The following is a 14302-nucleotide window of genomic DNA, read 5'->3' on the forward strand; positions in this document are numbered from 1 at the left end:
AATAACCAAGTAAAAGGAAATAAAATACCATGAATAGTAACATCAAGAAATATCAATGCCTAGGACTAAATATAATCAAAGAGACTTGCAAAGAAAGTTAAACCAAATGGAGACAGATACTACATTTATGGATGGAAAGACTCAACATTGGGAAGATGTCAATGTGTTAAAAATGATCTGTAAGATTCAGTGGAATTCCAGCCGAAATCCGGGACAATGGCTTTTAATATTATGGCCGTGTTCCAGCTACACACATAGTCACACCCCAAACAAGAACAAAAGTTCTGTGAGACAAGGCCCCCCGGGTGGCTTAGTGGATTCAGTGTCTGACTCTCTATCTCAGCTCAGGTCTTGATCTCAGGATCATGAGTTCAAGCCCCATGTTGGGCTCCACATTGGACAAGCACCCTACTTAAAAATAAAAAAAGTTTTGTGAGACAGTACTTGCCCTGACTACTTAAGATCGCCTTTGATGTTTTCTGTTATATTCTGGCGGGAGTGGGGAAGGTTGTATCCGTGAGGTTGGTAAGTGAAATTCTATGGTATTGGCCTTTCTCTGACCTATTTCTCTAAAGTGTAATGCCCTCAAGGGCCACCTGATGGTTTCTGTCATATTCATGAATATATATATATATATATATATATTTTTTAAGGTTTATTTATTTTTGAGAGAAAGAGACAGTGAGAACCATGGAGGGGCAGAGATAGAGAGGGAGACACAGAATCTGAAACAGGTTCCGGGGTCTAATCTGTCAGCACAGAGCCCGATGCGGGGCTCGAACTCACGAACCGTGAGATCATGAGCTGAGCCGAAGTCGGACACTTAACCGACTGAACCACCCAGGGGCCCCTCATGATCGTATTTTTAATGCTGGTCAGTGCAGCTAAATTAAATGTCATGACCCCCTAATGGGACAAGACCAGTGGTTTTAGAAATACCATGTGAAGGGAGACCTAGTTCTAGAAAATCATTGTTCATCTGAGAGCCGACTGACCTATGGTGGGACTCTGAGCGGCTTGATGGAATGTCACACTAGAGATGCCATCCGATCTCGCTGCTGAGAACCTCTCCTCCAGGTGGCCCCCCTTGTGACTGAGCCCACCAGGGGCCCCCTCTCTAGTTTAATCATGTCACACTGGGCAGTGTGTCCGTCTGTGACCATCACATTTTTCTGACTTCACCTTACTATAGCCACTGAACAACCTGTGGGTCAAACCCAGATAACGTGGAAGAATGATCTGGCCTAGGGTGGGGGCGGGGAGGGGCGCTCAAAAGGAGAGAGACAGAGCTAAGCCTATAGTACAAGAAGAGGACATGATCATCTGTAAAAATGGGGAGGCGGGGGCGGAGGAAGGACAGACACATGGGGACAAAGAGCTCCTCTTCTGTACTTGGCTGGAGGCTCAATACAAACTGCGTAAATAGCCGCGAATTTCCGGTTGAAAACCTCAGTAGAGGTGAGCAGCGTATGCCTATCAGACGTCAGGGCCGCGATGCTGGCAGAAAGGCTGGTTAGGGCGAGATCTGGGGGACTGTTTGGGGTGGGCCTACGGCTCAGAACTGACTTTTAACTTTATGGTTTGAGTGTTTTATTTGCATGTGATGTGTTTCTTTTATTAACGAAAAGGATGGTGGGTTTTTGTTTTCGTTGTGTTTTAACAGGCTCCTGACTGCTGGCGGAGGTCTGCGGCAGGGGGCTGAGGCTGGGGCGGGGACCTGCTACTGGCCGGTGCGGGGGACACAGCAGTGACTGTGACCTTCCTGGGCCCTGCCCTCTAGAGTGCAAATAAGCGACCGGGTGGCGAGATCATTCCCAGTTGTGATGGACGCTCTGAAGGGAACACCTGGCATGGCAGAGGGGACAGAGATCCCTGAACAGGGAGGTCAGGGAGAGGACATCGGTCAGAGCTGGCGCAGAGCCTGGACCAGGACAACACACCAGGGTGTGGGAGAGACGTTCACGGGGCAGACTAGACACCTGGCTCAGGAGGGGGCACCTGAGCCCCGGGTCTCCGGCTTGGTGACAGGATGGACCCAGGAGGAGAAGCAAATGTCAGGTTCAGACACAGGGGGTGTGAGGTGGCTGGGAGACATCTGGGGACCGCTTCTTTCTCCCCTTCTTCCCAGTTCTTCATTCCCACGCGGACCTCGTTTCCTGAACCCCGCGTCTGGCTGCCGGCCTGAGACACTGCCAGCAGCCCCTGCCCCGGAAGCCTGGCCTCTGTCATACACACATACACACACACACACACACACACACACACACACACACACACACACACGCTTCAGCTGAGTTTCCTGTGCCTGGATGTGTACCCCCACCCCTTGTGCCGTTCTCGCTCGCACACCCAGGCCCCCACCCACCGGCCCCAGTGCTCACGCTCTGTCTGCTGTGAGACGCGGGACGCTGGCCCAGGGACGCCAGTAGGAGCCGGTGCTGTCTCTCCTCCCTCCCTCTGGCCGCCTTGCTTTGTGGTCCTGACATAAAGGACCACGTGACAGGTGCATGCCCAGCCCCAGCCCCGGCCCAGGACCAGGGTACGGTCAACATCTTCCCATTTGACAGAGGCGGCCCAACGTAGGTTGTCACTGCTGTGGGTGGCGGAGGTCCAGGTGGACCCCAGGCCCCAGAAGCTGGGCCCTCAGTGTGGGAGGGGTCTGCGCCGCCCGGGCTGCGTAGCAAGTAGTAGTAATAACGACTGCGGCAGCAGGCGGGTCCCGGGAGGCCCCGTGCGCTCCTGCTCAGGTCCTGTTGCTGGCTCCAGGCAGAGCTCGCCAAACGCTTTATGCTGCCCTGCCCCATTTTTAATAAATATTTTGTTTGTTTATTTTATTTATTTTCTTGAGAAAGAGCACACGCAGGGGAGGGGCAGAGAGAGACAGAGGATCTGAAGCGGGCTCTGTGTGCACAGAGCCAGACGCAGGGCCCGAACTCACAAACCCTGAGATCAGGACCTGAGCCGAAGTCAGACACGTAACCGACCGAGCAGCCCAGGCGCCCTGCCCTTTTAGAAAATTCAAAAGTTATGTGCCCTCTAGTGCGTTTTCAAGGTGACAGCTAAAACTTGTCTTCCCGAATTCAAGTCGCCGCAGAGGATATAATTTCTGGTGTGTCATGAATATTGATATTTGCAAACAGAGCTGGTGCCATCTTTCCTTCCAAATATCTAATGCAGTCCATAGAACTCCTGCGATTTGGTGCCTGCAACTCTCAGTTTAAAGGGAAAAAAAAAGTGAACGAGCCGTTCCTTTGCAGTCAGGCATTTCACACTGTTCCTTGAACTTTGTCCTTGAGCTTCTGTTTACACTTCCCCTGCAGAATTCTGTCAGCTAAAGTATGTGTCAGCAACTCAAATACGCACAGAAATCCACATTTTTAATTTCTGTTTAAACTTCCTTTGACCGAAAGGTCGGACATGTGAAAGTCTTTGCCTCTGGATTTTCTTACAATGATGAGTCAACAGTTCATTTAAGACATTTTCGTATACGAGCCAATTGCATCGGTCATTATTAAGCATTCCGAGTAAAGTAAGCTCTGTGTTGGAAATGAATCTCTGAAAGAGCTAGACAGGCATCCCCGGCAATTTCGCGCATCCTGGATGAGTGTGAATCACTGCAGGAGGGAGTCAGGGCCCGGCATCAAGGCTGCCTCTGGTTTTAAGACTCAGATGCTGAGAATCTCCCTGCGCAAAGCGGCAGCTAGGAAAGGAGGCTTTTATTCCAGCAACAACCACCCAGCCAACTCGGGAGCGGCTTCCAAGGTACGTGGTCCAAGCCTCACAGCAGAGAGCTCCCGAGGCTGTCAGCTCCATCCTCAGGGCCGGTGAGAGTCTAGGAGACGGGAGCCAACAGACTTGGAAAGGGGATCCGTTACCCAGGGCGCTTCGTATGGGGTCCCACGTTTTCAGCTGCCCTTTGCTTTGGAGCCGGGAGGTACCCGCCCTTACACGGCAGCCCTAACTCCAAATTACTTTTGGGAAGGTTCCAGAAAGAAAATGGGGCAGGGGAGGGGAATGTGCCTTGGATGCTTGGCTGGCCTGCTGGTGACTTGAGAGGAGGAGCAGAGGGAGCTCAGAAGCCACAGGACCTTGAGCCCTTCACACATTCCCCGACTTCCTTGTCTTAGAAATGGGCGTGGCCCCCAGTCTGAGGGCTTCCCTTCTGGCCAAGGTTTCTCATTCCCGGCTCCTTGGCAGAACCCTCTGGGCAATTTAAAAAGCTGCCCGGGGCTCCCATGCTCTGGGCTGGGCCAGTGCGGGTCTCGGGTAAAGCGATCCCCGGTGATTCAGGCTGTGGTGTGCCCGTTGCACCGACCTCGACGCCGGAACACGGAGGGGCGGGGCTGGTGGGGGGCTCCTGGCGCACGACCTGACCCCTGTCTCCCCCCGCAGTGTACCACTGGGTGGAGATGCGGACCAAGATGCGCATCATGGGCTTCCGGGGCACGGTCATCAAGCCGCTGAACGAGGACGCGGCCGCCGAGCTGGGCGCCGAGCTGCTGGGCGAGGCCACCATCTTCATCGTGGGCGGCGGCTGCCTGGTGCTGGAGTACTGGCGCCACCAGGCGCACCAGCGTCACAAGGAGGAGGAGCAGCAGGCCGCCTGGGACGCGGTGCGGGACGAGGTGGGCCGCCTGGCGCTGGCGCTGGAGGCCCTGCAGGCGCAGGTGCAGGCGCAGAGCGCGCTGGAGGAGCTGCAGGCGCAGATGCGGGAGGTGCGCGCCCGGCTCTGCGTCCGGGATGCGCCACAAGCGGCGTCTGCGTCCCAGGCGGCGTCCGTGTCCAAGGAGCGGGAGCCTGCTGAGGCCTGAGCTTGGACGTGGTTGTGTGTGCCCTGATGTGGCTTCTCCCCACACTCTCCCTGCCTGTGCCGGCCCAGCGGAAACCGCCGGGATCTTGACGGAACTTGGATCGGTCACCCCCTGCTGACGGTACCTTCCACTGGGACCGGCCCCCAGCAGGTGAAGCTCCCACATGGCGTCTGGCTCGTTGGGACAGTCCACAGCGCTCATCACTGCACCCCTACCCCAGACCACACAGACGTGTGGGGTCCGGGGTCCCAGCCTGGACAGCAGGCTCGCTCTTCGGGCAGGACAAAAAATGGACCCTGGACTTGAGCCGAATCAAGCTGTTTCCTCCACACCACTTCCCCCCTCCCCCATTTACCTGATAACTGTCACCCTTCCCTGGGACTCTCATCCCTTCCACGGGAGCACCCCCTTCCCCTTGTCAGCAGGTACAGACCATTATAAAGAAGTGCTGTGTCTTTCCGTGGCTCTCTGTCCCCCTCATCTAAGGGGCTCCAGCTGGGCGTCACCACTCTGAGGGGAAGAAAAGGGGGTCCTGGCTTGCCTTCGGTCCACTGAATGTTCTATCTCCCCCATTAACCTGATCTGTGGTGCCTCCCAAGACCCCAAGTGGAATGTTCGAACACACCCCCCCAGCCCGAGTCTTTCTGGTCAGTGCCGCAGCCCGCCCGCCCCCATGGCTGCAGCATCTTCACTGGCCCTGCCTCCCAGCACCCCTTCCGTGGTGGAAGAGTCGACCTCGTTTCCGGCCAATCCAACCTTTCATCCCGCGTCCCTGTCCTCAGGGTCCCTGAGCCTTCCCCGCCTTCGGCGCCGTCTTCCCCAGTGGCTTTTCAGAGGCTTGCCAGCCGTGGGCTAGATGATCACCTTCCTCGGCTTCCATCCCGATCTGGGGACCTGGGCGCCCTTGCCCTTCTCCCCGGGGGCTCCGGGCCGGCCCCCCGCACCACTTCATGCAGTGGTACCCCCGTGCCTTCGCTGTCCCCAGTCCCACCTCCGTCCCACTGGACTAGGCCACCAGTTGGTCATAACCTTCATTCGTTTCCTGGGGTTTCCATAACCAAGCACCACAGGCCTGATGGCTTAACACGACAGGAATTTGCCATTTCGCGGTTCCGGAGCCCAGAGATCCGAGATCAGAGTGTCAGCGGGGCCACACTCCATCCGAAGGCGCTCGGGGCAGATCTTCCCCTGCCTCTTCTGACGTTTGGTGACTTCAGGCATTCCTTGGCTTGTGGCCTCGGACCTCCAGTCTCTCTCTGCCTCCCTCTTTGTGTGGCCTTCATTTCCTCCTCTGTCTCTGGTAAAGGCACCTGGCATTGGATTTAGGGCGCACCCCAAATCTAGGATGATTTCACCTCGGGACCCTTCGTTCCAGAGGCGGGTCCCCCCCCAGATGTGCTTGCAGTCATGCATCCCATGGGTCGCTAAGTGGCCATGTCTCTGGGGGAGTCACCATTCAACCCACCTCACCTCCCCACCCCAAGAGAACGCCAGGACTCCTGCCAGCCCCCCCAGGACATTTGCCCCCCCCCCAGAGTGATAGCAACGAGCCTTTACCACCTGGTGTCTCTTCCCGGAGTCTCCCCGATGGGCGAGGGCTGTGGCTCCACCCGTCTGCCCTCTGCTCTTCAGACTGTAGATGTGGCCCGGAATCACTGCAGGCTGTGTCTGAGAACACAGGCATCTCCAAAATGGGTACGACAAGACTTGTTAGAGCTAGAAACGCTGACGTGCGTGCCTGTGACCTCTTTCCCAGATTGGAACCCCGGGGCCCAGGAGAGGCAGAGGGACTTGCCCAAGGCCACAGACCCCAAGGTGGTGAAGTAGTAAGAGCAGAGTGGGGGGTGGGGGCACAGGGAAGGGAATGGAGAGGGTGCTGGTGCAGGAGGAGGAAGAGAGGGGAGCGGGGAGGCAGGAAGGCCCACGATCCATTCTACTTGACCTGGTTCCCAGAAGCTGTAGGTGAAGGGGGAGCGGCCAGCTTCCCCTCCCCTCACTGCCAGGGGCCAGGGACCAGGGTGGGGGCAGGCAGGGTGATCTGGACAAGACCTACCCAGATAGAAAACCAAGAAACTTGGGGTTCAGAAACATCATCTTCATTCTTTCTAGAAGAGGGCGGGGAAGCTGATGTAGAAGGTGTCCTGGGTGGAGGTGCCTTTAAAATTGGAAGTGACCTGGGGCGCCTGGGTGGCTCAGTCTGTTGAGCATCCTGACTCTTGGTTCCGGCTCAGGTCATGATCTCGTGGGTTGTGGGTTCGAGCCCCGAATTGGAAGTCTCTCTCTCCCTCTCTCTCTCTTTTTCCCTTCCCTGCCCGTGCTCACTCACTCTCAAATAAAGAAGCTAATAAAAAAATTATCAAATTGGAAGTGACCTGAGTGGATGAAGAAGACGACGAGGGAGAGACCACTGTGTGGAGGGGTGATGGGCAGAGCTGGGTGAGCCGACTCGGGGCCTGGGTTCCATGGCTACTCCAGGGGGTCCACTGTGGCGCTGACCCACCTCTGAAGCACGGATTGCTGGAGGCAGGGAGTGTGATGCTCCTCACCACCCCCACCCCCCGCCCATTAGGTCACTAAACAGTGACCACTAATGGTATTTTCTTCATTTCCTTCATGAGGACATTGAGGCACAGAGGGGGGGAGCCACCTGCCCAAGGTCACACAGGCAGGGAAGCAGCAGAACGGGACCTGGGGATGGGCAGTGTGCGTCAGAGCCCGAGCTCCTAACCCCTGCGCCATCTTGACCCTGATGTGGCATTGCTGTCACGTCTCAGAGACTCAGAACTCAGCTTGGCGTGTCCTCCTTCCGTGTGGCCGGACCTTCGGGGATGCAGTGGCTTCACCCACTGTCGGGGCGTCGGGGGGCGGGGTAAGATCAGGGCGTGTGAAAATGCGAGGATCCCCTCTCACCATGGGCGAGGCAGAGGCCGGAGGATTGCATCACTCCGGTTTCCTACTAGCTGAAATTTGGGGTACCTTTGTGACGTGGGGAGGAGGGGGGTAGAATAAACTTGTAAATGAGATTGGTTGTCTTCAAGGTGATGTATTTTTTTAATATATATATTTTTTTAAATCTCAGGGGGGCGCCTGGGTGGCTCAGTCGGTTAAGCGTCCAACCTTGGCTCAGGTCATGATCTCGCGGTTCGTGAGTTCGAGCCCCCCGTCGGGCTCTGTGCTGACAGCTCACAGCCTACAGCCTGTTTCAGATTCTGTCTACCCTCTCTTTCTGCCCCTCCCCCACTCAATCTCCATCTCTCTCTCTCCCTCTCAAAAGTAAATAAACATTAAAAAGAAAATCTCGGGGGGGGGGCCTGGGTGGCTTGGTCGGTTAAGTGTCCGACTTTCGCTTAGGTCATGATCTCGCGGTTCGTGGGTTCGAGCCCCGCGTCGGGCTCTGTGCTGACTGCCAGCTCGGAGCCTGGAGCCTGTTTCAGAGTCTGTGACTCCCTCTCTCTCTGACCCTCCCCTGCTCACGCTGTCTCTCTCTCTCTCTCCTAGAAATAAATAAAAAAACATTAAAAAAAAAAAAAAAAGAAAATCTCGGGACGCTTGGCCGGCTCAGTCAGTGGAGTATGTGACTCTCAATCTCAGGGTCATGAGTTCGAGCTCCACGTTGTATGTAAAAATTACTTAAATAAATAAGAGCTTAAAAGAAATCCGTTAACTTCAGAAAAGAATGTCCTTTTTTTTTTTTTTCTTCACTTTCACTCAGGCGTCCCCTGTGTGCCCGGCCCTGTTCTGTGTGGTGCCAAGGCCCCAGGCAATGAGCAGGTCAGCCCAGCCCTGCCCCCGTGTCGCTCACAGTCCAGCTGGGGGACCTGCACAGTCAGACACTTCTTTTTCCAGCGTTCCCTGCCTGCCCCGCGGTGAGGAGGGGACAAGGGACCCTACTGAACCCAGACCCCTCCCACCCGGGGGACTCAGCTCAGGGGCAGGGGGGAAAAACAGAAAACCCGATTACACTGGCTTACAGAAGCCTCAAACCGGCCCCGGGGCTCTGCCTCTCCCATCTCCTGGCGGGGCCCTCTCCTGGAGAAAGCCACACCTGGAGAAAATGGGCTTCACTGAGCCCCTGCCTGATTCATGGGCCCGCATGACCGACTCTGTGCCAGCCACGGGGACTCTTGAGTGGCCAGGCCTGGGCACGCTCCGCCCTCTCATTAGACATAATGTTTACTGAGCACCTGTTGCCTGGCTGGCCCCATTCTAGTAGCTGGGAACCGGCCAGGAACAAAATCAGGCTAATCCCCCTCACGGAGCTGACATCTAGTGCGGGAGGTAAACAGTAAAGAAGTACGGGGCTACACCCGCGGCAGAGTTCTGGAGCGACGGGCGCGGCTCATTTAGATCCGGGTGGCTCTTTTGAGATGAGCCCCAAAGGCAGCTGTAAGAACTCCAATGGCAGACTTGAGTCTTTGGGATGGATATCATCTGGCCTTCAAAAATGAAAATGTTTTGCTCTCTGGCCCTTTACAGGAAGAGTTTACTGCCCCGGGGCGCCTGGCTGGCTCAGTCAGAAGAGCTTGCAACTCTTGATCTCTGGGTCCTGCGTTTGAGCCCCGTGTTGGGTGTAGAGGTCACTTAAAGAAACAAACACAAAAGAGTTGATTGATCCATGGAATTGAGTGGGCAAGGGGAGTCAGGGGAGTGAAGGCTCAATTGGCACAGCCCTGGAGACTCATCCCAGCTCTGGGCACCGTATTGGATTGACTGAAGCATCGCGCTTCAACCACCCCAGACGCAGCCCAGCTTCCCTCCCTCCCCGCTGCACAAGTCTCCAGTCTGGCTCCCCAAAGACTCCACCTTGACCCTACTGCCCGCAGATCTCAAAAGTCCCCATCTCCGCCCACGGCAGCAAGCCACAGTGGGAAGCAGAGTTCCTCAGTCCACCATACACATATCTATAGAGTTCATGGTTCACAGTCTGTGTGTATGATAAATATGGCGCAATTCATGCATTATGTGGCCTAGTATATAACGGAATATAAAAATATTTTTACGTTGGGGCGCCCGGGTGGCGTAGTTGGTTAAGCGTCCGACTTTCGCTCGGGTCATGATCTCGCGGTTCGTGGGTTCGGGCCCCGTGTCGGGCTCTGTGCTGACTGCCAGCTCGGAGCCTGGAGCCTGTTTCAGTCTGTGACTCCCTCTCTCTCTGACCCTCCCCTGCTCACGCTGTCTCTCTCTCTCTCTCCTAGAAATAAATAAAAAAAACATTTTAAAAAAATAAAAAATAAAAAATATTTTTACGTAGTAGGTAGCATAACGTTGCATATTATACATATATATATATAGTGTGTGTACCATTGGGATGAAAATTTCACTAAATACCCTGAATACGTGCAGTGCAGTCTGCTGTTTTGTATTTTCAGGAAGAAAAGCTACAGATACTACGTAACATATGTACCTAATATGTATTATAAACATAGAAAACTCGTATGTATTATATAACACACATATGTTAACATCCCATATTATATGTTATACATACTGTTGGAACATAAGTTTTGCAAAACAATAATTGCTCTTACCATATGTGATGCATTCTGTTACTTTCTCTTTTATTCTGTCTCATTAAGAAAGGCATATCCATATGTATGTATTGTACAAACCTGCATAGAGTGGGCTGCCTCGGGCCGTTGGCTTTTCTTCTAGGCGAGGCGTGAGCCACGGGGTGGTGCGGGGGGGGGGAGGGGGGGGAGTGGGGGGAGGCTCCCCCAGACGGACCATAAGGGACAAAGGTGGAATCTTCCAGGCCCGGGGAGAGATGGCCGTGTTTGTGCATGGTGGCTGGGCCAGACAGGGACCGTGGAGGTGGGGGGAAGTGGGGTTCTGAGCATACTGATGTTTCAGAGGCGGAGCAGACAGGATTTCCTGAGCGATGGGTGGAACCATTCAGAACGTCAAAGTTTTTGCTCTGTGCGCCTAGAAGGGAAACACCACCATGTCCTAAGACGGCGAGGCCGTAGCAGGATCAGGCGCGAGGAAAGAGTGATAGCCCCTGCCCTTCCCTGCCCCCCCCACCCCTACCCTTCCCTGCACCCCCCCCCCTTCAGATTTGGGTGCCCTCCGGCAGGTTTTTGTTACCTGTTCTGAATTGTAGCCTGTGAGGGCTGGAAAGACTCCTCATCCTTAGTAACCTCTGCCGTCACTGAACCCGGCCTCAGGCCATGTCACTGACCTTCTTTATCTCGACTCCCCTCCCATCAGGGACCGCTCCTGGTGTCCATTTGGGGCCTCCTAGAGAAGGAGGAAGTGGAGGGGGCGGGCTTGAACTTGGGGCCCTAGTCTTAGAGCAAGATCCCCTCGCCCTGGAACGGTGGTGCTCAGGCCACGCCCCACCAGGCAGGGGCGGGTGTGGACCTCGGGGGTCACCGAGGAGTCCCTCACATCCAGCGTGCCCCCCTTGCTCCAAGGGCACATCGCTTGTGCCTTGGTGTTTATTTTTTTCTCAGTGGCACTCCCTCTTCCTCAAAGTTCAGACGTTTCAGAGAAACCAAAGTCCCCTCCCCGAAAGGGATCCCGACACCAGTTTGGGAGCACTGCGGCCGCTCCCGGAACTGAGCGGTCTGATCAGGCAGGGTTTAGGTGAGATCCCCCGTGCGCGTGGATGCTGTCCCTTGCTGTCCTGTGCCTGACACTGAGCCGTCTGCATGTGCTTCTCCGGCTGGCATGTGGCTTTGCTTGGGGAGATACCAAGCGCTGAAGGAACTGAATGCGTTGAAAAGGGTTATAGTTCCGGGGCGCCTGGCTGGCTCAGTCGGTTACACATCCAGCTCCGGCTCAGGTCATGATCTCGCGGTTCATGGGTTCAAGCCCCGTGTCGGGCTCTGTGCTGACAGCTCAGAGCCCGTGTCTGATCCTCTGCCCATCTCTCTCCCTGTCCTTTCGCCCCCCTCTGTCTCTCTCAAAAATAAAGAAACATTAAAAAAATGTTTATAGAGTGCGTGGTGGCTCAGTCAGTTGAGCATCTGACTTCAGCTCAGGCCATGATCTCACCATTCGTGAGTCAAGCCCTGGATCCGTCTCTGCGGTTATCGTAGACCCTGCTTGGGATCCCCGATCTCTCTCTCTCCCTGCCCCTCCCCCTCTCAAAAACAAATAAACATTTAAAAGAATATTTATAGTGAATATATACGCCCCCCTGAAAATTCTGCGCAGTGGCAGAGGCACTGTCAACACTTGCAATTATGCAACTTGAGAATTTTTCAAACCGTAGAAGGGCGCATGGCGGGGTGGCTGGGTGGCTCAGTCCCTTCAGCGATAGACTCTTGGTTTTGGCTCAGGTCATGATCTCAAGGTTCATGAGTTCGAGCCCCGTGTCAGGCTCTGGGCTAGGAGTGCAGAGCCTGCTTGGGATTCTCTCTCCCTCTCTCTCTGCCCCTCCCCCTCTCGTGTCTGGTCTCGCCCTCTCTCTCTCTCAAAATAAATAAATTTTTTTTAAAAAAAAGGGCACATGGAATTGTTCTTTTACCTTACATTTTTCTGCTGACCTGTAGGTCAAACATCTTTTTCGCTATTTATGGACATTTGTACTGCTTTTTGGGGAAATGCCTGTTTTCGCTGTCCGTGTAAGGTTTGTTTCTGGCATATTTTGTCCAAACACAGTGTTTTGTTTTAAAGTAACCAAATCTAGGGGCGCATGACTGACTCATTTGGTGAAGCGCTGGATTGAGTTCCAGGTGCCGTGAGTTTGAGCCTCATGTTGGGTTTAGTGATTACTTCAAAAAATAAACTTTAGGGGCGCCTGGGTGGCTCAGTCGGTTAAGCATCCAATTTTGGCTCAGGTCATGATCTTGAGGTTCATGGGTTCGAGCGCCGCATCGGGCTCTGTGCTGACAGCTCGGAGCCTGGAGCTGCTTCCGATTCTGTGTCTGCCTCTCTCTCTGCCCCTCCCCCTCCTCTCAAAAATGAATATTTGAAAAATTAAAAAGAACAAACAAACCTACTCCGCTTTGCTGGCGGTGTGGAGGAACTGGATTTTCCAGAGACTTCTAGTGGCTTTCTGCTGTGTTCCCTGGGAGAACATAAAATTTCTCAACTGTGGATGTGGGAATTTTCACAGCATGTTTAAACAGTATATATTGAAAGAGTAATCATGCCTTTACTGGCTTACATTTTATTAAAGTTTTTTTTAATGTTTATTTTTGAGAGAGAGAAAGCAGGGAAGGGACAGAGAGAGATAGGGGATGGAGGATCTGAAGCGGACTCCACACTGACGGCAGAGAGCCCGATTCCCCATTTCAGTAGTGGAACTCACAAACCATGAGATCATGACCTGAGCCGAAGTCGGATGCTTAACCAACTGAGCCACTCGGGTGCCCCGTATTTTATTGAGCAATTTATTCATTCCAGATCATCAGAGCTCTGTTTCTATCCTACTATCATTTTCTTTATTGGATGCTTCTCTTTTCTCCTAATTATGGGTTTAGTTGGAATAAACATAAAGTATGTAAACTGCACTGTATATACTGCATGCAATATATATGCAATTGCACTGCAATCACTTCTTAACAAATGGATACACACATGTAACCAGCAAGGAGATCAAGATCAAGACAGAGATTTCCAGGACCCCGGGAATGCGCCGTTTCCCAGGCAACGGCGCCCCCCAACTGTAACCACTATTCTGATTTCTGTCCCTATAGGTTAGATTTGCCTGTTCCTGAACTTTGTATCCCTGGACTCTATGGAATGTTCCTTGGGGGGGGGGGGGTCGGAGATCTGGCTTCTTTTGCTCAACATAGTATCTGAGAGATGCATCTGTGTTCTGTGTTGCAATTGTCTGTTCTTCTTTGTTGCCAGTGGGTGGGCCCAGTGGGGGGTAGTCCATTGTCAGCTGTAACACAGTTTATTTCCTGTATGGGATGGGCCAGCAGGCGGGTTTTCTCTGGCTTTCCCTGTTAGGAGCAAACCTCCTAGAACTGATGTGGCCCAAGGCTTCGGTGGGCTCTGCGCTTGGGTATATGGCGGGGTGGGATTGCCGAGTCACAGCACGAGAGTATGTTTGCCCTTTGGAGAAACTGCCCGTTTTTTAAAAAGTAATCGACCCTACAGTATGCTGTTCTCCTCCCGCTCCCCGCCCCCACCCCCCAGCCTTGTATGAAAGTTCCAGCAGCTTCTTGTCCCTGACAGTGCTCCATATGGACAGGCTTGCCTTTCTCCTCTCATTCCTTCCTTCCTTCCTTCCTTTCTCTTTTTTAAATGTTTATTTATTTTTGAGAGGGATAGAGAGACATAACGCGAGCAAGGGAGGGGCAGAGAGAGAGATGGAAACACACAGTCAGAAGCAGGCTCCAGGCTCTGAGCTGTCAGCACAGAGTCCGACTCAGGATTTGAACTTGTGAAATGTGAGATCATGACCTGAGCTGAAATCAAGAGTCAGAGGCTTAACCAACTGAGCCACCCAGGTGCCCTTCCTTCTCTCCTCTCCTCTCCTCTCCTCTCCTCTCCTCTCCTCTCCTCTCCTCTCCTCTCCTCTCCTCTCCTCTCCT

General features: G+C 53.8%; 1 protein-coding gene across 4 annotated transcripts in view; it reads left to right on the plus strand.

The window, feature by feature from the left end:
- OPA3 (outer mitochondrial membrane lipid metabolism regulator OPA3) overlaps positions 1–14302 on the plus strand; it is a 59940-nt gene that overhangs the window by 37200 nt on the left and 8438 nt on the right. Inside the window, exons 1-2 of one of the 4 annotated variants that reach the window (XM_039247229.1) lie at positions 3854–4266; positions 4393–5270. The exons of 1 other annotated variant lie outside the window; for it this stretch is intronic. In XM_039247229.1, the coding sequence (XP_039103160.1) occupies positions 4236–4266; positions 4393–4811 (450 nt within the window). In that variant the 5' untranslated portion in view covers positions 3854–4235 and the 3' untranslated portion in view covers positions 4812–5270. Of the gene's footprint in view, positions 1–3853; positions 4267–4392; positions 5271–14302 lie in introns of those variants that run through there. 2 more of the 4 variants (XM_039247211.1, XM_039247202.1) reach the window with 2 other exon arrangements.

This window comes from Hyaena hyaena, unplaced genomic scaffold (assembly GCF_003009895.1).
Source record: "Hyaena hyaena isolate Hyena2069 unplaced genomic scaffold, ASM300989v1 scaffold_9, whole genome shotgun sequence".
NCBI classification, from domain to species: domain Eukaryota; kingdom Metazoa; phylum Chordata; class Mammalia; order Carnivora; family Hyaenidae; genus Hyaena; species Hyaena hyaena.